This window comes from Aulonocara stuartgranti (assembly GCF_965226115.1).
Source record: "Aulonocara stuartgranti genome assembly, chromosome: 10".
In the NCBI taxonomy this organism is placed as follows: Eukaryota; Metazoa; Chordata; class Actinopteri; order Cichliformes; family Cichlidae; genus Aulonocara; species Aulonocara stuartgranti.
In genome coordinates, this window is record NC_138946.1 from 323,745 (window position 1) to 349,000 (window position 25,256).

At 43.4% G+C, this 25,256-nt stretch overlaps 1 protein-coding gene across 2 annotated transcripts in view; it reads left to right on the top strand.

Annotated features, from left to right (window-relative positions):
* The first annotated feature begins 3,283 nt into the window (after nt 1-3,283).
* Nucleotides 3,284-25,256, top strand: part of csf1rb (colony stimulating factor 1 receptor, b) — a 28,281-nt gene continuing 6,308 nt past the window's right edge. For both annotated transcript variants that reach the window (XM_082548108.1, XM_082548107.1), the window contains exons 1-7: nt 3,284-3,380; nt 20,354-20,629; nt 20,763-21,053; nt 23,247-23,383; nt 23,460-23,622; nt 24,487-24,805; nt 24,985-25,100. In XM_082548108.1, coding sequence (XP_082404234.1) covers nt 3,329-3,380; nt 20,354-20,629; nt 20,763-21,053; nt 23,247-23,383; nt 23,460-23,622; nt 24,487-24,805; nt 24,985-25,100 — 1,354 coding nt within the window. In that variant the 5' untranslated portion in view covers nt 3,284-3,328. The remainder of the gene's footprint in view (nt 3,381-20,353; nt 20,630-20,762; nt 21,054-23,246; nt 23,384-23,459; nt 23,623-24,486; nt 24,806-24,984; nt 25,101-25,256) is intronic.

Genomic DNA, 25,256 nt, shown 5'->3' on the forward strand with positions numbered 1-25,256 from the left:
GGAGATTGCAGATCATCAGTCTGAGTGAACGCCACCATTCACACTGGGCGCCGAGCATGAACCCATGAATCAGCTCACTGTGACTCAGGTCGGGTCCTGCTGTGGACAGTTTTTGCTGTGGCTGTTTTTTCTGTGGACGGTTCTTCTGTGGGTGGGTTCTGTCTGCTCGGCTTGTTTCAGAAGCTTTTGTGTTTCATTTCCAGGCCGCTCGTTTTTGCAGCCCAAACCATTTGTCCCACACTGGGTGAGGATGCCGAGTCTCGCTGTTACCTGAGGGGTCACACTCCCTCCACCCGCTCGGTTTATTGTCAGTCCTCTCGTCTGATTGGTTATTTAAGCTGTGATAGAGAAAACTGATGTCTACCTGAAACTTTATTGTTTTATGAACTCAGTCAGCTGCTTCAGGTGGAGCAGGAGGGGAGGAGTCAGAGGGATCACCTGGCAGAGTCTGTTAAACAACTTCATCTAATCTCCGGATGAACAAAGTCAGAGTTTAATCTGAACTTGCGTCCTGGATCAGGATCCAGGTGGAAAGCTCTGTTTGTAGCCCAGAGGCAGAACTTGACCCTTGTATCTGTACTCAAAGGTGCATCACCATAGTAATTTATACTGCAAACATTACCTACTCCACACCTGGGGCCCGTTCTTCGTACGTCGCTTACTACATCCAAGATCAAATGACACACCCAAGACCAAATCATCGCACTAACTGTGAGCTCGCTAATCCGGTTCTCCGAACACACCTGCTGTTGACGATTAGTACAGCTGGATGAAGTAATGTGAGATCACTGGGTGTCGTAAAAGGGGCTACGCATCGATAGTAGAAACATTGATCGGCAACCCTCTGATTGGTCGGCGAAAATGTCGAAGGAGAGCGCTCGGTATTTTTCGGCAGCAGAGCAAGAACTCTTGAGTGAGGGATTTCAGGAGTTTCAGAGTTTAATCAGAACGCAAGGGAACACTGCAAAGGCTGCGAAAGCAAGGAGAGAGGGCTGGCAGAAAGTTGCTGACAAATTAAACTCGTAAGTGATTTAATAATAACAATAATAATGGAGTGGATTGATATAGCGCTTTTCAAGGCACCCAAAGCGCTTTACAATGCCACTATTCAGTCACTCTCACATTCACACACTGGTGGAGGCAGCTACGGTTGTAGCCACAGCTGCCCTGGGGCAGACTGACAGAAGCCAAAATCAAATCAAATCAAATCACTTTTATTGTCACATCACATGTGCAGGTACATTGGTACAGCACATGTGAGTGAAATTCTTGTGTGCGAGCTTCACAAGCAACAGAGTTGTGCAAAATACAAGAATGGCTACATCTGAAACTAATAAATATGTGTACAATATATAATAGTGTATGCATTTCTGGATGTGTATACTAAATATTTTTCTACGTGTGTGTGTGTGTGTGTGTGTGTGTGTGTGTGTGTGTGTGTGTGTGTGTGTGTGTGTGTACACATATTTTACAAATTAAATAGAGTAAACAATAAATAAAATATATAAAAATATACAGAGTTGAATATGTGCAAAACAAGTGGCATTTATATACAGTGTGGAGTGCATAATGTTGAAGTTCCAGTAGTGAAGCTGAGGTGTCTATGACGTGTTCAGCAGTCTGATGGCCTGGTGGAAGAAGCTGTCTCTCAGTCTGCTGGTACGGGACCGGATGCTGCAGAACCTCCTTCCTGATGGAAGCAGTCTGAACAGTTTATGGCTGGGGTGACTGGAGTCCTTGATGATCCTCCCTGCTTTCCTCAGGCAGCGCTTCCTGTAGATGTCTTGGAGGGAGGGAAGCTCACCTCCAATTATCCGTTCAGAGCACCGCACTACTCGCTAGAGAGCTTTGCAGTTGTAGGCGGTGCTGTTGCCATACCAGGTGGTGATGCATCCAGTGAGGATGCTCTCAATGGCACAGTGATAGAAGGTCCTGAGGATGCGGGGGCTCATGCCGAATCTTTTCAGTCTCCTGAGAAAGAAGAGGCGCTGCTGCGCCTTCTTCACTGTTTTGTTTGTGTGTACTGACCACGTAAGATCCTCAGCCAGATGTACGCCAAGGAACCGGAAGCTGCTCACTGGCAGCCAGGCTGCCATATCGTGCCATCGGCCCCTCTGGCCAACACCAGTAGGCGGTAGGGTAGATTTATTATATTACACTATATTATATTACATTATATTATATTATGTTATATTATATCCCCTTACACATTAGAGCCACAACAGGACCCACTAGAACATGGGAACAGGTAAAAGTGAAATATAAGAATATTCTACAGAATGGTAATATTTATCACTTATATTGCTTTTCGTCTCTTGAAAAGAGACCCTGAAATAATCTGTTTGTTTGTTCATAACAGCAACCAAGAAAAGGGCAGGGCAAAAAAAAAGACAGGTGGTGGTCCTGCACCCCCTTGTCAACAAGTTGGTTAAGTGAATAATACCCTCACGGGAATATCGATATCTCTCAATGAGCACACTGTCGCGCTGAGCTAAAGGATCCTGTCTATCCCGCAATATACGCTGAGTTCTGAGGACTCTCCTTATCAATCTTGCACCTTCCGCAATGGGTGGCTCGCGTATACGGACAGGACATGGCTGCGACGGGCTTCCCAAATCCACCTTCGCTTTTATAGCCGTGGTCTCTCATCTTGATTACACAAAGTAATTTGCAATTACTACTCTGAAATATGACTTACATCTGTAATAATCACATACATGTAATAGAATGTTAATAGTACATTTCCCTTTTTTAGGAAATGACCTGTATGTATCTGTGTGACATCAATGAAAGGATCAAGTGCTGCATTATCTTTAGTTACATTGATGTTATTTATTTATGGTGAAACAGTGGTGGAATATCGCTGTTGCTTTCGTATAAATGAAGCGGACATACCTGCGTGGCCGCGATCTAATCCTGTTTACATAAAGTAAACCTGCTCCCGAGCAGGTTTACGCTTACGGCTCTGTTGCTATGGCAGCAAGTCCCGGATGAGCTTCGGGGAACCGAACGATCCAAGATCACGCGAAATCGTCAACAATCTAATCCAGCTAACCTACTTAGCGAGGTACGAAGAACGGACCCCAAGTCAGGTCTGCAGCATCAGTTACCATGGTGATGGTCCAGGTAAGAAGTGAACCAATTTGATAGTACAGAAACCAGCTGAAGTTACCTGTGGATCAAATTCAGAGGACTGAGCCCCTCCTGTGATTGGATGCAAGGAGGAGGGGAGGGGCAGCTGAGCGCTCGGTGTTTCAGGAGGAAGTTGGACTCATTCAGTCAGATTCACTCTGACTTCAGCTCCAACAACACTGAGCGAGAGAGAGAGATGTGGCTCCACTGTCTGCTGCTTTTCATCGCCCTGAGCCGCTCTGCAGGAGGTAAGAAAACAAATCTGTTTATGTTTACTCTTTGTTTACCAAAACAAACTGTAAATAAACAACAGAAACAAGACTCTGAAACATTCAAAGTGATGAAAAGGAAAACCTGAAACTGGTCTCAGATCACAGTTACATTAGTAACATCACTTATTAATAATCAAATCAATAACATCAGGAAGCTTGTTTGTTTAATCAAACATCGATCAGTGATGTTCAATGAACAAAACAAATATTTTATTAAAAATGTTTACGACACATTTAATCTTTTCATGACCTGAAATTAACATTTTACTCTTTAAAGCCCGGCGTATTGTATCTGATTCATGTGATTTTGTGACTTTTTGAGACTTCTACATCATCAGTGTGACTTTGTTTTACCCTCAAAACATTATACATGACACGTTTTTAATGACTAAATTGCAAAAATATGGCTTATGTAGCAAATATGGTGCAACTGAAAATTCATTTATATACAAATTAAAGTTTGATATATTTTTATATATATTGTCTGAAAGTTCAAAAAACTAAAGACTTCTGGCAGTTATTTCATGGTTCAGGTTTTAAAGGATTCATTTTATTTTAAGATTTTGTTATGTTATTACAGCTTGGTAATGGTGTCATTAGTTTATTACATGTTTATTACACAATTATCACATGTATATTATTCTTTTAGATAACACTGGAGCAACAGGAATGAAAATGGCTGATTTGTTGCTCAGATTGATGTTTTAATATTTCTAACTAATAAGTACTTTATAAATTATCATTTTTATATTTTCTGATGGTTTGTTTCTCTGAAAGAGAAAAGATTTTAATATAATATCAGACATGAAACACGTGTTTTGCTCTTTGTTTCGTGAACCTGCTGTAAAAAGTTTTTATTTTGTTGACCAACTGCGTGGGTCATGTGACCTCAGGCTCTTATTGTTGTGGCTTTGAGCCATTCAGCAGCAGGAAACCAGGCGCTGCTTTCAGAGCGCTCGCAGGACAAAAGTTTGTGGACAGTTAAACTGCTGTTTGAACCACAGGAAGCAAATGTGCACAGCAGCGTCTGCACAGAGCTTCAGTCAGAACCGGGGTCACCGGGTCACGGCTGGAACAGCACGGCTGCTTTAACGTCTGATATTTTCCTTTTTAAATGATGTCGTGGAATCAGACCCAGGTTACTAATAACGTGTCTGTGCAGCGGTGGTTAACGTACACGTGGCGGGGGTGTCACAGTCCTTAGGAGGTCATGTTTAGTGCTTTTGTCCTCTGGATTCTGATTGGATCATTGTCAGCGCTTCTACCTGAAAACGGTGATTTCCATGAACATGATGCTTGGAGTGTTGTCAGCGTGGTCTGTAGTTCTGCTGAAAGTTGAAGTGATTTCTGTGTTTGTGTCTTCTTCACTTCCCTTGTTTGCTGCTTCGTTTTTGTAAAATTTATAATTCAAGTTCTATAATTATTTTTTTAAATAAAGTTATAATGTTCCAGCTGTTAGAATACCTGCTAATCAGTAACCTGCAGCTAAGTCCTCTGTTATTACAGTGCCCTCACAACAGCCATGTTATTGGTCACATGATGTCATTAAAATGCTCCAGCAGCACAAACATGTTCAGAGGTCCTGCTTAGGTGAAGCTAGCAGACAGCCAGCAGCTGCAGTCACCTGTGTCACCATCCACCTGTCAGTCGACGAGGCCACGCCCCTAATAATGCAAACTTAAGTGAGTTGTAAAGCAGTAAGCACCGCCTTAAACCTGAAGAAGGTTGGAGGGTTTGCTGTGCTTCAGCAGCTGAAGGACACACACCCACACTACCGTGCCCACAGACACAGACAGCACAGAAACGCGGGACCAGGACCTCTATCCAGACCCTGAACTCCTCATGGCTGACAGGAAGAGCAGTCGCACCTGCCTACAGATGTTCAATCAATACATCAGTACATTAGTGATCAATAATCAGCTGCCTCTTCTTTAGACACTGAAGCAATTTCTGACTTTGCTTTATTATCAGTTGAATAAAGAAAAACAGAATAGTTAGTTTTATACATGTTTCTTTCTCTAATAAATGCTGTAGAGTAAAGCAGACCCCTCACGTGCTCACCTGTGCTGAGCAGACACCTGTCTTACACGCTGGTACAAGCCTGAGCGTTTACCCACAATGCACTTTGTGCATTATGATCTGTGCTCCTGCACACAGCCTCCTACAGTAGGGTTAAACTGACCTGGAGTCAGCACAGAAAGCGGATTCTGTCCATCTGAATGTTTTCAGTTTGAGAAACATTTCATCATCATCAGGTGACTTCTTCAGTCTCAGCTGTCTGTAGGTTTCCAACCTTTTAAACAGGACATTTGTTTGACTGAAACCAGTAGCACTGTTGGACAATGGCCAAACAACGTTGGCTGATTGTGACCTACACTTACTTTCACACCTTGACCTGTGCAATTATGTAGAGGATCAACAGGGGATTCATGACACCCTTGGGGGACACTCCTCTAGGACTTAAATCTGGGACTCTCGACCATTTGACCTACAACTGAAGAAGCTTCTTGGATGACACGTCTTCAAGAAACTTAAAGAAGTCCAGACATTTTTCTTTCCAAGCTCCCTAAACTACGATGACCTGGATGACTGAGAACCTTCACAGACAACAATGGGCTGTATTACTCCTTGATTTGATGTTCTTCTGCCTCCCTGGCCGCTGTGTCTGTGGGGATGGTGTTCGCTCTGTGTTGTAGCGTCCTGATGACACCCAGTTTGTGCTCCGGTGGATGATGAGAGTCAAACCTTAGATACTGATCCGTATGTGTAGGTTTACGGTACACGTCAGCTTTTAGATGTCCCCCATTACTGATGGAAATCTCACAGTCTAAGAAGGCTAAGCTGCCACTTTTCATATCCTCCCTGGTGAATTTGATGAGTCGGTCCACTGAGTTAATGTGATCCGTGAAATGTGGAACGTCCTGAGATTTGATTTTCACCCAGGTGTCATCCACATATCTGAACCAATGGATTGGTGGTGTTCCAGGGTAGGATAGCAAAGCCCTCTTTCCCACTTCTTCCATGTACATATTGGCCACGATGGGTGAAACTGGGGAGCCCATGGCACACCCATGTTTCTGCCTGTAAAACTGACCCTTGTATGTGAAGTAGGTGGAATGAAGACACAGTTTAAACACACTTGGTCGATGCTGAGAGCAGTCCTGTTGCTGAGGTTAGGTTCGTCCTGTGATCTCTTATGAACTACCTCCAACGTTTTAGTAGAAACTCCAGATCAGTTTCTACTCTGATAGTAGAAACTCTCACACACACAGACAGATTGATGAAGTACAAAAATGCTGAAACAAACCACTGAAATCAATAAATCTCATCCGTGTGCTGTGACTCGTGATGGTGTTACACGTGGTGATCTGTGATTTAATGTGTTTTAATTTTTAAATATTTTATTAAATCAAACAAAAGTGCAGCAGTGTATGTGTGTGTGTGATTGTTCAGTGTGTTCAGTCTCCACCCTCAGAGGAGAGGACAATCATTTCCCAGCTCTTTGTTGTGACCTTAAACGCAGCGCTGAGCTGTGACACTCCGCTGAGTCGCGTCCAAGCGGCGTAAACATGTGGTGATCGCTTCCTCCATGGCCTCCACCCCACTCCCACAGAGTCCTCAGAGAAGGAGAAGTAAAACGAGGAAGTGGGACAGAGGAGACCCTCACACGCACACAGACACACAGTCCCTTTGTGTGTGTGCGTGTGTGTATTTGTGGTCTCTGGTAAAAATAAGAAAATGTGTTTCCTGACTCTCTGAGGTTTCAGCACACCCCCCCCCCCCCCCCCCATTGAAATCCCAACTGCAGCACTTTCTCCAAACAGTGAAAACCTCGTATGTCCGCTCGGTCTGACGACCTCACAAGCTGTTAGCCAATCATTACTGATTGTTGATCTTCTCACTCTGAACTTTGTGTGTCTGAAGTTTGTGTTTCTGAAGGTTGTGTGTCTGATGTTGGTGTGTCTGTGTATCTGACCTGTTTGTCTTTGTGTGTCTGACATTCGTGTGTCTGACGTTTGAGTGTCTGAAGTTTGTGTTTCCAACGTTTTGTATTTCTGATGTTTGTGTGTCTGACGTTTGAGTGTCTGATGTTTTGTGTGTCTGAAGGTTGTGTGTCTGATGTTTGTGTGTCTGACATTCGTGTGTCTGAAGGTTGTGTGTCTGATGTTTGTGTGTCTGTGTGTCTGACTCTGTGTATCTGACCTGTTTGTCTTTGTGTGTGTGATGTATGTGTGTGTGACGTTTGTATTTCTGGTGTTTGTGTCTCTGAAGTTTGTGTGTCTGACGTTTGTGTTTCTGAAGTTTGTATTTCTGGTGTTTGTTTGTCTGAAGTTTGTGTGTCTGATGTTTGAGTGTCTGAAGTGTGTGTCTCTGATGTTTGTGTGTCTGACGTTTGAGTGTCTGAAGTTTGTGTGTCTGAAGTTTTTGTGTCTGATGTTTGTTTGTCTGAAGTTTGTGTGTCTGACGTTTGTGTATCTGAAGTTTGTGTTTCCAACGTTTTGTATTTCTGATGTTTGTGTGTCTGACGTTTGAGTGTCTGAAGTTTGTGTGTCTGAAGTTTGTGTGTCTGATGTTTGTTTGTCTGAAGTTTGTGTGTCTGAAGTTTGTGTGTCTGAAGTTTGTGTGTCTGACGTTTGTGTATCTGAAGTTTGTGTTTCCAACGTTTTGTATTTCTGATGTTTGTGTGTCTGACGTTTGAGTGTCTGAAGTTTGTGTGTCTGAAGTTTGTGTGTCTGATGTTTGTTTGTCTGATGTTTGTTTGTCTGAAGTTTGTGTGTCTGAAGTTTGTGTGTCTGAAGTTTGTGTGTCTGACGTTTGTTTGTCTGAAGGTTGTGTGTCTGACGTTCGTGTGTCTGACATTCGTGTGTCTGAAGGTTGTGTGTCTGAAGTTTGTGTGTGTGTGTCTGAATCTGTGTATCTGACCTGTTTGCCTTTGTGTGTGTGATGTATGTGTGTGTGACGTTTGTTTTCTGACATTTGTGTTTCTGATGTTTGTATTTCTGGTGTTTGTGTGTCTGAAGTTTCTGTGTCTGACGTTTGAGTGTCTGATGTTTGTGTGTGTGACATTTGTGTTTCCGAAGTTTGTATTTCTGGTGTTTGTGTGTCTGAAGTTTGTGTGTCTGAAGTTTTTGTGTCTGATGTTTGTTTGTCTGAAGTTTGTGTGTCTGAAGTTTGTGTGTCTGACGTTTGTGTATCTGAAGTTTGTGTTTCCAACGTTTTGTATTTCTGATGTTTGTGTGTCTGACGTTTGAGTGTCTGACGTTTGAGTGTCTGAAGTTTGTGTGTCTGACGTTTGAGTGTCTGAAGTTTGTGTGTCTGAAGTTTGTGTGTCTGATGTTTGTTTGTCTGAAGTTTGTGTGTCTGAAGTTTGTGTGTCTGAAGTTTGTGTGTCTGACGTTTGTGTATCTGAAGTTTGTGTTTCCAACGTTTTGTATTTCTGATGTTTGTGTGTCTGACGTTTGAGTGTCTGAAGTTTGTGTGTCTGAAGTTTGTGTGTCTGATGTTTGTTTGTCTGATGTTTGTTTGTCTGAAGTTTGTGTGTCTGAAGTTTGTGTGTCTGAAGTTTGTGTGTCTGACGTTTGTTTGTCTGAAGGTTGTGTGTCTGACGTTCGTGTGTCTGACATTCGTGTGTCTGAAGGTTGTGTGTCTGAAGTTTGTGTGTGTGTGTCTGACTCTGTGTATCTGACCTGTTTGCCTTTGTGTGTGTGATGTATGTGTGTGTGACGTTTGTTTTCTGACATTTGTGTTTCTGATGTTTGTATTTCTGGTGTTTGTGTGTCTGAAGTTTCTGTGTCTGACGTTTGAGTGTCTGATGTTTGTGTGTGTGACATTTGTGTTTCCGAAGTTTGTATTTCTGGTGTTTGTGTGTCTGAAGTTTGTGTTTCTGATGTTTGTGTGTCTGAAGTTTGTTTTTCCGAAGTTTGTGTTTCTGGTGTTTGTGTGTCTGAAGTTTGTTTGTCTGAAGTTTGTGTGTCTGAAGTTTGTGTGTCTGACGTTTGAGTGTCTGAAGTTTGTGTTTCCAACGTTTTGTATTTCTGATGTTCGTGTGTCTGAAGGTTGTGTGTCTGTGTGTCTGACTTTGTGTATCTGACCTGTTTGTCTTTGTGTGCGTGATATTTGCGTGTGTGATGTTTGTGTGTCCGAAGTCTGTATTTCTGATGTTTCTGTCTGACGTTTGCGTGTCAGATGTTTGTGTGTCTGAAGTTTGTGTGTCTGAAGTTTGTGTTTCCGAAGTCTGTATTTCTGGTGTTTGTGTGTCTGATATTTGTGTGTTTGTTTGCGTGTTTTTGTGTGTGACATTTGTGTGTGTTTGACGTTTGTGTTTCTGACGTTTGTGTGTCTGACGTTTGTGTGTTTTTGTGTGTGACATTTGTGTGCGTGTGACATTTGTGTTTCTGATGTTTGTGTGTCTGACGTCTCTGTGATTGTGTGTCTGACGTTGGGTGTGTGACGTTGGTGTTTCTGACGTTTGTGTGTCTGACGTCTCTGTGATTGTGTGTCTGACGTTGGGTGTGTGATCTTTGTGTTTCTGACGTTTGTGTTTCTGATGTTTGGTGTTTGTGTGTCTGACGTTTGTGTGTTTGTGTGTTACATTTTTGTTTCTGATGTTTGTGTGTCTGACGTCTGTGTGTTTTTGTGTGTGACATTTGTGTGCGTGTGACATTTGTGTTTCTGATGTTTGTGTGTCTGACGTTTGTGTGTTTGTGTGTCTGACGTTGGGTGTGTGATCTTTGTGTTTCTGACGTTTGTGTGTTTGTGTGTGTGACGTTTGTGTGTCTGCTGTCAGGGGTTACTGGAGCGTCTGTGCGGTGTGATTCAGTTCTGCGTCCACACAAACTCTCCTGACCTCTCAGTTCTGAGAGGACAGCGGCCTCGGTCAGCTCTTCATTGAACAAACTTGTGTTTTTCCCTTTAAATCTTATTCAGACTCATTGATGTAAGAAGTCTTTGATCAGTCACTGGTAACATGAATGTGACCATAAAAATAAATAAATAAATAAATAAATAAGAGACAGTTCAGTTTGACGTGTTTGACTTTAATTCTCTGACAAACACCCAACTTTCTGTTCCTGAAACAAGAGGCCCGGTGGAGATACCAAGTTTCAGATGCAGTGAAAGCTGCTGAGGTCTTTTAAAACTAGACTGCACTAAAAAGAGTCAAAGAAATCTAAAGTAACAAAAGGTTAAACAAAAGCAACGTAAACATGAACCACAGTTAAAAACAAATCATTATGCAAAAGCAAGCTAACAATTTTTTAAAAAGTAAACTAAACGAGACTGAAGTAAATGAAAACTAACACAAACAACATGGAGTAAATTAAAGTATGAAAGCAAACGCTACAATTCAACTGAAATGAAGTAAGAACAGCTGAAAGTAAGATAAAGGTTAAAAAAACAAATAAACTAATCTAAACTAGAACACCAATGTAAACTTAACTTTACTTCTGAAAAGAAGTAAATAAATAAATAAAGTATAATAAATCTAAACAACCAACACAAAAAAAGACTCACACAATAAGAAATTCAGCTGAATTACAAAAAATAAGCAAATAAAACCAAAACTAATCACAAGAAAAATAAACAAAAACCAACAAAAGAAAGTCAAAGTAAACTAGAAAAAGCTGCATTTCCTGTGAAAATGCAGGTGAATGCTGTGTAGTGGAATCTGCTGAAAAGAGATGAAGAAGCAGAATTTTCTGCTGAAAAGAGGTGAAAAGTTGAACTGTCTGTTGAAAAGAAATGGGCATGGGCAAGATTCGAACCCGGCCCTCTCAGAAGGGCGGCTCATCTCACTGAGCTAAAACATGGCTCACCCTGGTGAGCTAAACTGGCAACCACACTTGTAATGTGGTCCATTCATTTCAACGTGCCAAAAAATTAGATAAAAAGTTCGTCAGGTGTCATCTCTGCTGCAGCTGCTTGTTTGTGATCAGTTTGTATTCTTTAATATAAGATGGCGCAGGTTGCTAGGCAACAGGCATCATTATTGTTTCTGCAGTGGGGTTTAAAAGAGCAGGCAGCGTGTGCTCTTCATCACCTGCACAAATGTATCTGCCCAGTGGGGGTGAGCTCCAGCAAACTGCACAGCTATTTCCATACCTGCCGAGCTCACCTGTGGAGCTTCATCATAGTCAGACGAAGGCGGGGCACAGCCTGTAAAGAATAATTTACACGTGGCCTTTAACTACAGCTGGTGACTAAATAGGATCAAAGTAAAGAGAAACGTCAAGAGCAAGCCGTCAAAGTGATGGTAAAATGATGACATCATATCGAAGTAAGAAAAGCCAGTGTGAAGAAGCGGTTTAAAGGAAGTCTGCGAGTCCTCAGAGCTGAGGCTCAGTGAAACCTTCAGATCAGGAAACCAGTAAAACCAGTCCAAACTCACATTTATACCAGAGAGGAGGGGCTGCTCCAACCTCGATGAAAAACCAAATGATTTCACGTTACAGAGCGCGCTCAGTGCGGAGCTGCTTTACACTGCTTTAAGCTGTGTTTGGTGTAAGAACGGAATCCAACTTTGTTAGCGGTGATGATGATGATGATGGTGGTGGTGGTGGTGGTGTGAGACACCATCTGCAGAAACTCTGGAGTTGCCCAATCTGTGGATGTTGGTGTGGTTTAAAAACACTTTTACCAGCAGACTTCAGGAAGGATTCTACTTCCTGTCAGGGTTAGCTTTTACTGTGCGAGTGTGTGTTGACCTTCACACACACACACACACACACACACACACACACACACACACACAACATCTGACTGTAAATCTGATCTGTGATCAGCTTTTATCCAGCTGGAGATGAATAATGACTCATTATCAAAACGACAGCTGATAATTACACTAATGATCAATAACACTGGCGCTGTTCAGAGTTCAGAGCCAGAGGAGAAAACAGACACACACACAAACAGATACACACACGCACACACAGACACACACACACAGACACGCACACACACACGAACAGACACACACATACGCACACACAAACACCCACGCACACACACACACACACAGACACACACTCACACACACAAACAGATACAGACACGCACACACAGATACGCACACACAGATACGCACACACACACACGCACCCACGCACACACACACACACACGAACAGACACGCACACACGGATACGCACACACAGACACGCACACACAGACACGCACCCACGCACACACACACACACGAACAGACACACACATACGCACACACAAACACCCACGCACACACACAAACAGATACAGACAAGCACACACAGACACACACTCACACACACAAACAGATACAGACACGCACACACAGATACGCACACACAGATACGCACACACACACACGCACCCACGCACACACACACACACACACGAACAGACACGCACACACAGATACGCACACACAGACACGCACACACAGACACGCACCCACGCACACACACACACACGAACAGACACACACATACGCACACACAAACACCCACGCACACACACAAACAGATACAGACAAGCACACACAGACACACACTCACACACACAAACAGATACAGACACGCACACACAGATACACACACACAGATACGCACACACAGACACGCACCCACGCACACACACACACACGAATAGACACACACATACGCACACACAAACACCCACGCACACACACACACACGAACAGACACACACACACGCTCAAAGTTTCACTTCTTGTTTTTTCGCTCTGATTGCGAAACTCGATGATGTGAGTCTCCAACTGTCACATGAAGCTTGACAAATGTCCTTCTTTGTTTATCGATCAGAGCACCGCTCGATTATTAGGACAGAATATTAGGAACACGCCCTGATCCAGCAGGCCGGAGTTGCTGGATCAGGGCGTGTTCCTAATATTCTGACCCCTGAGTGTCAGATTAAATGAGCAGAGCTGAGGTGGTGTACACTGTCAGGCTGTAAAACACACGGAGAAAATCTAAGCAGCACATCTGGAAAAACTCCATCAGCACTGAAAGGCACAAGCAGATGTTAACCTGAAATTTAACAAACAGTCACAGAACACACACACACACACACACTTACACACAGCTACAGGGTGGCTGTAGCTCAGGACATAGAGCAGGTCATCCACTGAGCAGAACGGTGGGTCGATCCCTGGCTCCCTCCAGTCTGCACACCAAATATCTTTGGACAAGATATGAGCCCTGAGTTGCTCCAATGCCTCCATCAGAGTATCAATGTGAGTGTTAGCGAGCATAGGAGAAAGTGTTGCTGTGAATGAGGCATGCTGTATGAAGTGGAATCTACACACACACACACCAGTCTTTGTTCCAGCCTGAATCACTGCATTGTTCTTGGGTCACAGGTGTGATACAGACAGATGTGTAAAATCATCAGTGCTGAATTATAATTACTATGTTCTGTAACGTGCGGTGGACGTGAGGCTGTGGACATGAGGCTATGTTCGTGACGGCGAGCAGGTGATGTTCGTGTAAATCGTGTGACCGCGGGCCTCGGCTTCACGTCCTGTTTCACTCGCCGCTCAGTTTTGTTTTGAGTCTCTGGGTGGTGTCGGTGGTGTTTGGGTCGGAGACCAGGATGAGTCAGGGTCTGGGAACACACCTGTGCAGGAAACAGCCCCCTGAGGCTGTGCCTGTGTCACGGCACTGATCACATTCATTGTTCTGCATTGTGTTTTTGGTTTTGCTACATTTTATAAAAATGAAGTGGTGAACAATCAAACTTTCTCTGCTTAAAAGTGTGGACATTGTTTTGTGTGGTTTATTCACTTTTTAGCATTTTATGTAGATACTTCTTTCACACTTTGAGTTATGAAGGTTGTACAAAGCTGAACCGCTCAAAATGTGATTACAGTGACCCCTCGTATGTCGCCGGAGTTACATTTTAAAAATAACTGGCAATATGTGAAATCTGCAATGTTTATTTTTTTACAATTATTACAGATGTTTTAAGGCTGTAAAACCCCTCACTACACACTTTATACACTTCTCTCATCAACATTTTCACACTTTTCCTATGTTTAAACACTCAAAGTTCAAACCTTCATAGAAAAATAAGTCCAGTATTAAAGAATGAAACCAAAAAAAAAAATCAGCAACACAGCTAGGCCATGAAAAGTGAACCACGTTGTAGCGAGGGTATAACTGTATTTCAATTCAATTTCATTTATATAGTGCCAAATCACAACAACCTCAAGGTGCTTTATATTGTAAAGTAGACCTACAATAAATCATACAGAGAAAAGCCCAACAATCATATGACCCCCTATGATCAAGCACTTTGGCGACAGTGGGAAGGAAAAACTCCCTTTTAACAGGAAGAAACCTCCAGCAGAACCAGGCTCAGGGAGGGGCGGGGCCATCTGCTGCGACCGGTTGGGGCGAGAGAAGGAAGACAGGATAAAGACAGGCGCAGAGAGAGCGAACGCCAAGTGATATCGCCACTCAAAGGAGAGGAAAACAACTGCTGGCAGGTTAGTGAAGATGATCAGCCCTCAGTAAGGTGGTCGAGGATTCCATGGTGTGGAGTGGATGAGCTCGGACAATTACAAAGGTTCAGCAGAACCAGGCTCAGGGAGGGGTGGCCATCTGCTGCCACCTATTGCCCTAACTATATGCTTTAGTAAGCCTGCAGTGCGAGAGCGAAGTGCTCTAATAGGGTGATATGGTACTACAAGGTCATTAAGATAAGATGGGGCCTGATTATTTAAGACCTTGTATGTGAGGAGCAGGATTTTGAATTCTGGATTTAACAGGAAGCCAAAACAGGAGAAATCTGCTCTCTTTCTAGTCCCTGTCAGGACTCTTGCTGCAGCATTTCACAGCATGTAAACATGTAAAGATGCAAAGAGCTCTGTGGTTGGTCATAAAGTGTTAAACGTGACACCAAACTCAGTCCGCCTTTTCTATTTAAAATACATTTTTTCCTATTGTGTTTGTCCCTATGAAGCACACGTTGCAGTGTGTGCCGATTGTCCTGAGAGAACTGGGGAAGTACAGTCTCCCACAGCAGCTGCTGATCCAGTTCTACACTGCAGTCATTGAGTCCGTCCTGTGCTCCTCCATCACAGTCTGGTATGGTGCAGCCACTAAACAGGACAGGAGCAGCCTGCAGCGGACTGCACGGGTAGCAGAAAAGATCATCGGCACCCCCCTGTCCTCCATCCAGGACCTACAGCTCTCAAGAAGCATGAAACGGGCAGGGAAGATCATCACAGACCCCTCACACCCTGGACACAGACTTTTTGACCTGCTGCCCTCTGGCAGACGGTACAGAAGCCTGCAGACCAGGACCACCCGACACAGGAACCGTTTCTTTCCCCTCGCCATCTCCCTCCTAAACAGTTGACCTGCCACACTGCTCCCACTGCCAGACTGCAGCTGCACCTTATGTTCTGTAGTACTCATTCCACTTCATCTCCTTTCTGTCATCCTGTAGTTTATGTATATAAGATTTAGATTGGTTATTTATGGTTGGTTTACACAGCTTTGTGTATGTTTGTGTATCCATGTGTACCATGTATATATCCACACGTGTGTGTGTGTGTGTGTGTGTGTGTGTGTGTGTGTGTGTGTGTGTGTGTGTGTGTGTGTGTGTTGAGATTTACATTGTTGTGCTTGAGAGTCACCATCTACCAGAACCAAATTCCTTGTATGTGTCTGAGCATATACATGGCCAATAAACGCGATTCTGAATCTGATTTTGATTGTGCACGCTGTTGTGTGCTGACAATGGGGGTTAGTGTTCAGAGCTCACAGTGACACACCCGTGTCAGCTGATTCTGGACTCTGCAGCTCTGCTCACCTGCTCAGGTGCTTTTCACCTTTAAATCAGAGTGCACAGCTTTCCTTTTGGCTCTCGGAGGAGGCGGACGGACTTTTCTCCTCTCCCTTATCTTCCCTGCTTAGTTCTTATGTCCTTGTCTTGTCTCGTTTGTATTACTTTCCCTGAACACTCTCTCACAGTCTGTTCTCTAAAACCTAAAGAGAATTATGGATTTGATCAACTGGTCTCTGAATGTTATTGACACCCTTTTCTCAACGAGAAGTCTGGGCTCGGGTGAGCCCGAGTGCCCTGGAGGGACTTTCCCTGCCGGATACACGATGGACGGGTGGCAGAGGATCGTGTGCCTGGCGGGACTGTCGATCGAGGACGCTGAAGATATCTACCTATTTGGAACCATGATGACAGGGTTCTTGCTGATCGGAGCTGGCTTGGCCCTGACTTATCGGAGAATTAAGAAAGCGGAACCAGCTGTTCACCTGGGTTGGCTGGAAGACTGTTTACTTAGCCTGGCAGGGCGAAGGACACTGTCTCAGCTGAACTATGGACACACATATATATACTGATACTGATAAGCACTCACTGACGCATCACCCTCCCTACCCCGGATCCAACGCCACCTCCAACGCTTACCTCCCCTCTGATGTGGACATCAGGTCAGTTGGAGGTGCAGTCGAAAGATTGCAGCGGTCCCAGATCAGATGTACACACTGGAACTCTTTCCCATGTTGCTGTCTCTGTTTATTGTGCTATGGTGTGTTGATATCTGTGCATTCCTGTATTATCCTTTTGTATTACACATTTAATAATAATAATAAATAATAATAAAAATAAATAAAATCAACGATTCAGCAACTCCGAAATCTATTGTCACCTGTTTAGCAGGAGTGGGGCGGGTGGAGGTTTGCCACAGCAGTACCACAGCGGTCATGTCAGTGGGGGGATCTCTCTGTGAATTTCACATTCCCGTGGCAGCATGCTCAGTACTTGCTCAGATTTGAAGTTTAACTTTTTGCTGTAGAAAGAAGTTTTCTTCCCATGCAGAGTGTACAGTGGACGCTAATGTTTTTCTCACTTTTTACAGAATCAAACTCAAAGTAATGTGAGTAAATCCACGCTTTAAACGCTGCATGGTCGTACTCTCTCCTGCACTCCATATTATCCATTGTTGATCTGCACACGTCTGTTGCTGCCACAAACGTCACATGCTTGTACATCATTGTCATGAGACACTCTCACTAACAAAATCCCGGTTTAGTAACGCAGTAACGCAGTGCTCTTATGGGGAAAAAAATAGTAATCTAATTACTTTTTTGCAATAGTAATGCCTTACATAGCTCTTTTTGCACACAAATCTTTTTAATACTTCAATTTTTTGTCTCCATTTATTTATTTATACTATTTGTATTTTATCTGTCCTAGTCCTATTGTACATATTAACCGGGATCTGTGTGTGGACAGCAGAGAATTTCATTGTACAGACAAATGCTTTTCTTTGTACACATGACAATAAACGCTGTGAGTCTTGAATCTTTACTCGTTACTTGAATAATGAGTAAAGTAAGATTCTGCCCACCTCTTGTTACTAGTGACAGAATTGATACCTCAGAGGAAAATAAGGACACTGAAACTAACTAGTGAATGGCCATCACTGTAGTGCTGCAGCAGTGAGTTCATGTTAAACCAGGATATACTGACCACTTCGTCTTTACCAGTAAGTGGCTGTTTGCTGTGCAGCTATCCACCTGTTAACCATAATGTTCCGGTTGAAAATATATGGTGTAGTGTCGGGGGGGTCATCACAGGACGAGCAGCGTGTCCTCCAACTTTTCCTCACACTTTAACTTTTAATAAAATAGGGCTTTTATTTTGAAAGTCACAGGAATAGGATTGCTCTACAAAAAAAACTGAAGTTTTGACTTCAGGCGTCTTCACTCCAGGTGATCTCCATGACATCCCACCCGCTGGTATCATGATGGGCGCAGCCCAGTCTCCTGGCCAATCAGACACTGACCCTGCCGGTCCGGGCTCCACCTCAAGACTGCTGGAGTTAATCCAGACTCAGCAACATGAGGACACGTGGAGGAAGGAGGTCCTGAATCTGCTGACCCAACTGGTCCAGATCCAGACGGAGGCGGCCAAACAGCAGGCCCAGGTGGTCGATCAGCTTGGCACCCTGGGAACTCAGGCGAGTCCAGCTTTAGCCCGGCTTTAGTTCAATTTATCTTGGACTTAATGTTGTTGAGTTTATTTGAGATGAGATTAGCGCACGTTTGGTATATCATAAATTTAGCCAAGGATTTTTACAGATACGTCATCACAGTTCTAACTCAGGTTTAGCTGATTTTAGATGAGCATATCTCAGATTTAGTTCAGATGCATTCTTATTAATATTAGTTTAAACTAAATTAATACAGCTTGTCTGAGTGCTGGAAGTTCTGGTTCTGCATTGTTTAAGATTTACAGACCAAGTATGCAAAGAGCCACCCAGATTAAGTCATTCAGAAGCATTGATTAGCCATTTTTAATCTCAGTATCTGCTGAGGAGATCAGTCTAACCTTGTCTGCATGTCTCAGGGGTGCAGCAGATCCAGGATCTGCAGAACCTGGCTCGTCACCAGAGCCTGCTGGTTGAAAACCATCAAGCTTTACTGCTGCAGACATCTCGCATCGCCACACACCTGCAGGAGACCACCAAGACACCAGCCAGCAAATGAGATTCTCTGACCCTTTTTGATATCATCTTTTCTGATGAAATTACACATTGTTAACCAGCCAATAAGAGTCCTATCAAACAACAAATGATTTTTGTTCTAGCTGAACAACATCACATATTAACCAGTAACGCTCTAACAAACCTGCTGTCAGTTAATCAGTGGATCAGTCAGCTAACAGACCTCCTGTGTGTTAAATCAGATGATTTCAGTGGTTTCCTCTCTGATTTTAAATAAAGTTGTGTTGTATCCTCTTCTCAGTGTTTGTACTTTTATTGAGACCCACTTTAAACTGATGTTGCTAACATCTATAACATCTGCCCGCCCTGAAGAGACTCAGAAGTGCATCGTCGTCTCATAAACGTTTCTCAGGGTTTCACTCTGGTTTTATTTACATGTTAATGTCAAGCAGGTCAGTTTATACACATAACTCATCAAACCGTAGCACGTTCGTCTCACCAATGAAAAACTGCGTGAATGTGACTAGGTGACACAGAGCTAGATGTTCCAGGTTATGGGAGATGACACACAAAATCTGACCAATAAAGGATTAGGGATAAATCCACGTGGAATCCGTAAGCTCTGCTGTTCCCATCCCCGAGCTGTAAATGATGTTTCACAGAAGTTGCGTGTTCATTTCAGTATCGACTGTCTGAGGCATCTGTGTTCCCTCGTCTGTGTTTGGCGAATGTCAGGACTGGAACTCTGTTTTCAAACAAACCGCGGACTGGAAGTGTTAGTGTCCAAACTCACCTGCTGGGTGGCCAATCTCTTAAAAGACACAAAGGTCCAATCAGGTGACTCAGCTCTGATTCAAGATTGAAAAAGGTTTTGTCATGTACACCACAAAACACAGATGGTTATGCAGAGGAATGAAATTCTTACTTTGCAGGTTCCCTTCACACAACTAAAAAGAAAGTAATAAATAAGTAAAGCAGTGCTTATGTGTGGGTGTAATCAGAGTTTAAAGTGCAAGTGGTTTCAACACTGTCACAGTAATAATATATACAGAGTATGCAAAATCAAGGTGTTTATGTAAAGATATGTACAAAAGTTGCTAATTTACAGATTAATATAAATATACAAAATTGAAAATTACAGGTTAAGAGTTAGGACATCAGGATTAGGTTAGGACATTGTTTTTCTTGTGACATTACCAATAAGTTTGATGTGTCACATGGCCCTCTTCCTATTGAAAAAACAAAAGTTGTATCCAAGATGGCCGACTTCTAAATGGCCACCATGGTCACCACCCATCTTGAGGAGTTTGCCCCCTCACATATACTAATGTGCCACAAACAGGACTTTAACATCACCAACCATTCCCATGTTATTACGGTGTATCCATATAAATGGCCCACCCTGTACTATTCAGGTATATTCAGGTGTGTGCTCTGTGACCGCTGTGTTTGATGGGTTCAGTTGTCTTTCTGTTTGTTTCAGAACCTCCTGATCCACCATCGATCCGTCTAAATTCTGACTTCCTTCCAAGTAAATCTGATCGAGTTCTTACTGCTGGCACCAATTTCAGCCTCAGTTGCCATGGTAACGGGTCAGTTCACTGGACCAGCACTGCATTTCCACTGGTGTATCGGGGCAACCTACCAGACCCTGTGGAGGTCAAACGTGCTACACCCAGGCACACTGGAACATACACCTGCAGATACACCAACGAGAGCCTGGCGCACCTGAACAGCTGGATCCACCTGTATGTCACAGGTAAGATCAGTAGTCCTCCTGAAGTTCCTTTAGTTAGTGATATTGGTTTTTCCTTATACTTTTAATACAAATGTGACCAGACTGAACTCATTCATAGAATGACCTCCAGTTTTCCATAATCCCCCTCTCTCAGACCCAGCAGATCTCTCCAAAGTGTTTGAAACCCGTCGAAGCATCCCCCATCTCAAGGAGGGTGAGGACTTCCTGTTCAAGTGTCTACTGACTGACCCCTTGGTAACAAATCTCACCCTTCAATCAGAGGACGGGAGGAACCTGCCAACCGCCATGAATGTGACCTTTGATCCTCGAAGAGGAGCCCTAATCCGAGACCTGAAGGCTTTGTTCAATGGCCGCTACGTGTGTTCAGGCTGGAAGGATGGCAGACAGTTCAAATCCAGGCCCGTGAACCTGCTGGTGCTCCCTGGTAATAATAAACTTTATTTATAAAGCACACTTAAAAACCAAGGGTATGCCAAGGTGCTTAACAAGTAAAATAGAGTATAGGAGGAGGATAATAGAAATAGCACCAAAGCAAGTACTAAATATGCAAACAGATAACTGTCACTAATACATAGGAAAGCAACAGGTACAGAGCAAACAAGAATTTAAATGAGCATAAAAGTGCATGATATAAAATCATAAAAGAAATATTAACTAGAGGGAAAGGCAAGATTGAATAAGTGGGTTTTTAATCGTGATTTGAACAGTGCAATGGAGTCAGATGCGCGGAGGTCGAGAGGAAGGGTGTTCCACAGTACCGGGGCAGCCAGAGCAAACGCACGGTCACCCCGGGACTTCAGTCGAGATCTGGGTTGGGTCAGAAGTAGTTGAGTGGCAGATCTGAGTGTTCTAGCAGGAGTATGTGGTTTGAGAAGTTCACTAAGATAACTTGGCGCTAATTTATTAATAGTTTTGAAAGTAAGGAGTAATATTTTAAATTGAATACGGTACTTTATGGGCAGCCAATGCAGGCTAGCTAGGACAGGGGTAATATGGCAAAATTTCCTGGTACCAGTCAAAAGGCGGGCTGCTGCATTTTGGACTGTTTGCAGTTTAAGAAGAAGAGAAGAGGGAAGACCATAGTACAAAGAGTTACAATAATCCAACCTGGAGGTCACAAAAGCGTGAATAAGCTTCTCCAGGTCCTCATGCGGAATATAATGCCTAGCCTTAGAGATAAGGCGCAGTTGGTGGAAGCTAGATCTCACTACAGCAGACACTTGCTTATCGAGTTTGAGCGAGCTATCCAGCAGTGCACCCAAGTTACTGACATAGTCACAAGAAAAACTAGCAAAGGAACCCAGGGCAGCACAGAGTTGGGCACGAGGGATTTTACTGTTGAACACCACAATCTCAGTCTTCTTATCATTTAAAACGAGGGAATTACTCAGGAACCATTCTTTGACCTCCCGCATGCATTCTTGAAAGTAGTGCAGGGACACAGCAAGGTCGTCAGTAAGTTCAAAATAGATCTGTATGTCATCGGCATAACAGTGGAAGGCGATATTGTATTTTTCAAAGATTGTGCCTAGAGGGAGCAAATACAATGAGAAGAGAATAGGGCCTAAAACTGATCCTTGAGGCACACCACAACAGACCGGAGCGGAGGAAGAGGAGAAGGTGCCTAAGTGAACTGATAAGGATCTATCAGCGAGGTATGATTTAAACCAGTCGAGGGCAGTGCCTCTAATACCCACAGTGTGCTCAAGTCTTAGTAATAAAATGTTATGGTCTACCATATCAAAGGCCGAAGAGAGGTCCAGTAAAACTAGGACCATAGAGCGTCCAGTATCAGTGATTACAAGAATATCATTAAGAACTCTAACCAACGCTGTTTCAGTGCTATGCAATGGCTTAAAGGCAGATTGAAATTTCTCAGCAATATTGTTCGTGTCCAAGTACGCCTGGAGTTGGGAGAGAACTAGTCTCTCCAGGATCTTGGACAAGAACGAAAGCTTAGAGATCGGTCTATAGTTTGAAAGGTCATAACAGTCAGAATTTCTTTTTTTAAGAATCGGGTGGACTACAGCATGCTTAAAGGACAAAGGAACACAGCCTGAGAGCAAGGAAAAGTTCATAAGAAATAGGATACTAGGTCCGATTACATCAAAACAGTCCTTAGCTAAACGAGATGGAAGAATGTCAAGCACAGTATTGGTGTTATTCATTTGAGCAACTAGCCGCTTAAGAGTCAAAAGTGACACAGGCTCAAACTGGTGGAAAGTTGAAATGCACTCAGGAATGGGGAGAGGATATAAAGCAGGGGGAAGGGAGGACTTAAGAGATGAGACCTTTTTTAAAAAGTGAGTTTGAAATCGCTCACAAAGACCCTGAGAATGAATTAAAGGCATGTCCGGGGAAGGGTTAACCACAGAGTTAAAAATTTTAAATAAGGTACGGGGGTTATGGTCATTGGCCAGGATGATTTTGGACAAGAAGGACGCTTTGGCCGTTTTAGCAGCACTTTGGAATTTTAAGCGGCTAGTCCGTAGCATGTCATGGGAAACCTGGTAACACCTGTCTATCTCTACACTTGTTTATCTATACACCTGTCTGTCTGTATACCTGTCTGTATACCTATCTGATTACCTGTTTGACTTCACCTGTCTGTATGCAGTGTTGCGCCACCCCCCCTCCCTGTCTGTTAGTCAGGATGAATTTGTCCGTCTGGTAGGAGAGCGTTTTGAGGTTACCTGTCTCTGCAGTAACCCCACCCACTTCTATAATGTTACCTGGACAGACCCAAGAAAGCAGGTGAGAGATCAGAGGTCACCTGTGCGTTTTCAGTCCTAATATTCCAAGTGCTGACTGGTTGTTTGGTTCATTTCAGAAACTGGAAGCCACTAACAGTCGTTACTATGGTAACAGGCGGCTGTACATCAACAGCACTCTGAGCATCTCTGAGGTCACCCAAACGGACAATGGACAGTACATGTGTACGGCAATTAACGAGGCCGGGGTCGCCACAGCAACCATCCAGCTCAAGGTGCTAGGTAAGTTAAGACATTTACTGATAAACTAAAACATCACTACTTCCATGTCTAATGGAGTAAACTGATCCTGCCACAGTTTGTTCCCCCGCTTCAAATCACAGACAAACAGTATCCTACAGTTGTTTATGTTTTTGAACCCATTTTGCACAGAAATGTATTGATAGCAGTGTTGAATATTCTTACACAGTAAAAAAAACAAAAAAAAACAAAACAAAAAACAACAACTATACGTAAAATAATTAAAGATGGTTTGTTTTTCTGTTTTCAAAAGAGGTAGTGGTGTATTTAATTACAACCTGTAATTTATTGCAGTTTACTTTTACTTACTAATTTAGTGCTGTCAGTGTTAATCTTGTTAAAATTACGTTAACGCCATGACCACATTAACGTGGCAAATCTCCATTAGCGAGTTAACACAGATCACCCCGTGCGCCAACGCGTTAATGAGCTAACCGTGCTAACGCTTTGATGCCGTGCAGCCCCACACACGGAGTGATCCGCATTAACTTGCTAACGGAGATTTGACGCGTTAATGTGGTTATGACATTAGCGTAATTTTAACAAGATTAACGCTGACAGCACTGGTTTAATTGTTTACAAAAGGTTTGAGGTGTGAAATAAACTGCAATGGAGTTTGAAAACTAAATATGTGTGTGTGTGGTTGGAGGATGTATTTGTGCGGGGGTTGGGGGGGTAGTATTCTTGTAAAACATAGCGGGCCCTAGCAAACAAAGTTTGGGGGGGACACTTTTGGTCATTTTGGTTGCACCGTTTCTAACCTAATGTTTGTACACTCATTGCCTTAGAATGAGAATGCAGGTTCAAAGTCACACACATCCACCAACAGTATCTCCTCTTCCTCAGAACGCCCTTACCTGAGAATCTACCTTCAGACAAGTGAGCACGTACAGGTCAGAGGACACCTGCCTGCAGCAGATGAAATACAGGTTAACGTTAGTGGTGGGTCACTGGAACCCATCACTAATGTTAGTGCTTACAGAGCTAGCAGCGCTAAAGTTAATGGCAGCAGCAGGGTGGAGGCTCACGAAGGTCGTGATGTGGCCCTCACCTTCCTGCTGAAGGCCTATCCTCCAATCACAAGCCAGCGCTGGACCACACCCACACACCTCATCAACAATGACAGTACGGTGTACCAGGAGAGCTACGCTGCTAACAGCTACAGGTGAGCAATGGCTACAGGCTACTCCCACTCTATTGTCAGGAGTGCCTCAGTGTTTTAAGGTGGTATTTCCTAGGTGGAATATTCTGTGTTCCTTTGAGGTGGTAGTATTTGTACAAGGGCTTGTTAAGTTGGTAGTGATGGTGTAAACATTTTTTAAGGCAGTATTTTTGATGTTGCAGCTCGGAAGCCACCCTGCTGCTGCATCGCATGCGTCCGGAGGATCGGGGGCAATACTTGTTTCATTTCTCTAACTCCTTCTTCAGTGGCTCACACACCATCGACCTCAAGGTCTACCGTAAGAAAGCTTTTGTAATCACGTTCTTCCTCACCGCAAGCTTCTCACAGTCTGACATCTAGTCGCATGCTATACTATAAGACACCTGAATACACAGTTTCTCCTTTTAGTGGTATTTTCTGATGTTGAGGGCAGTCTAATCTACTTTAACAGAAG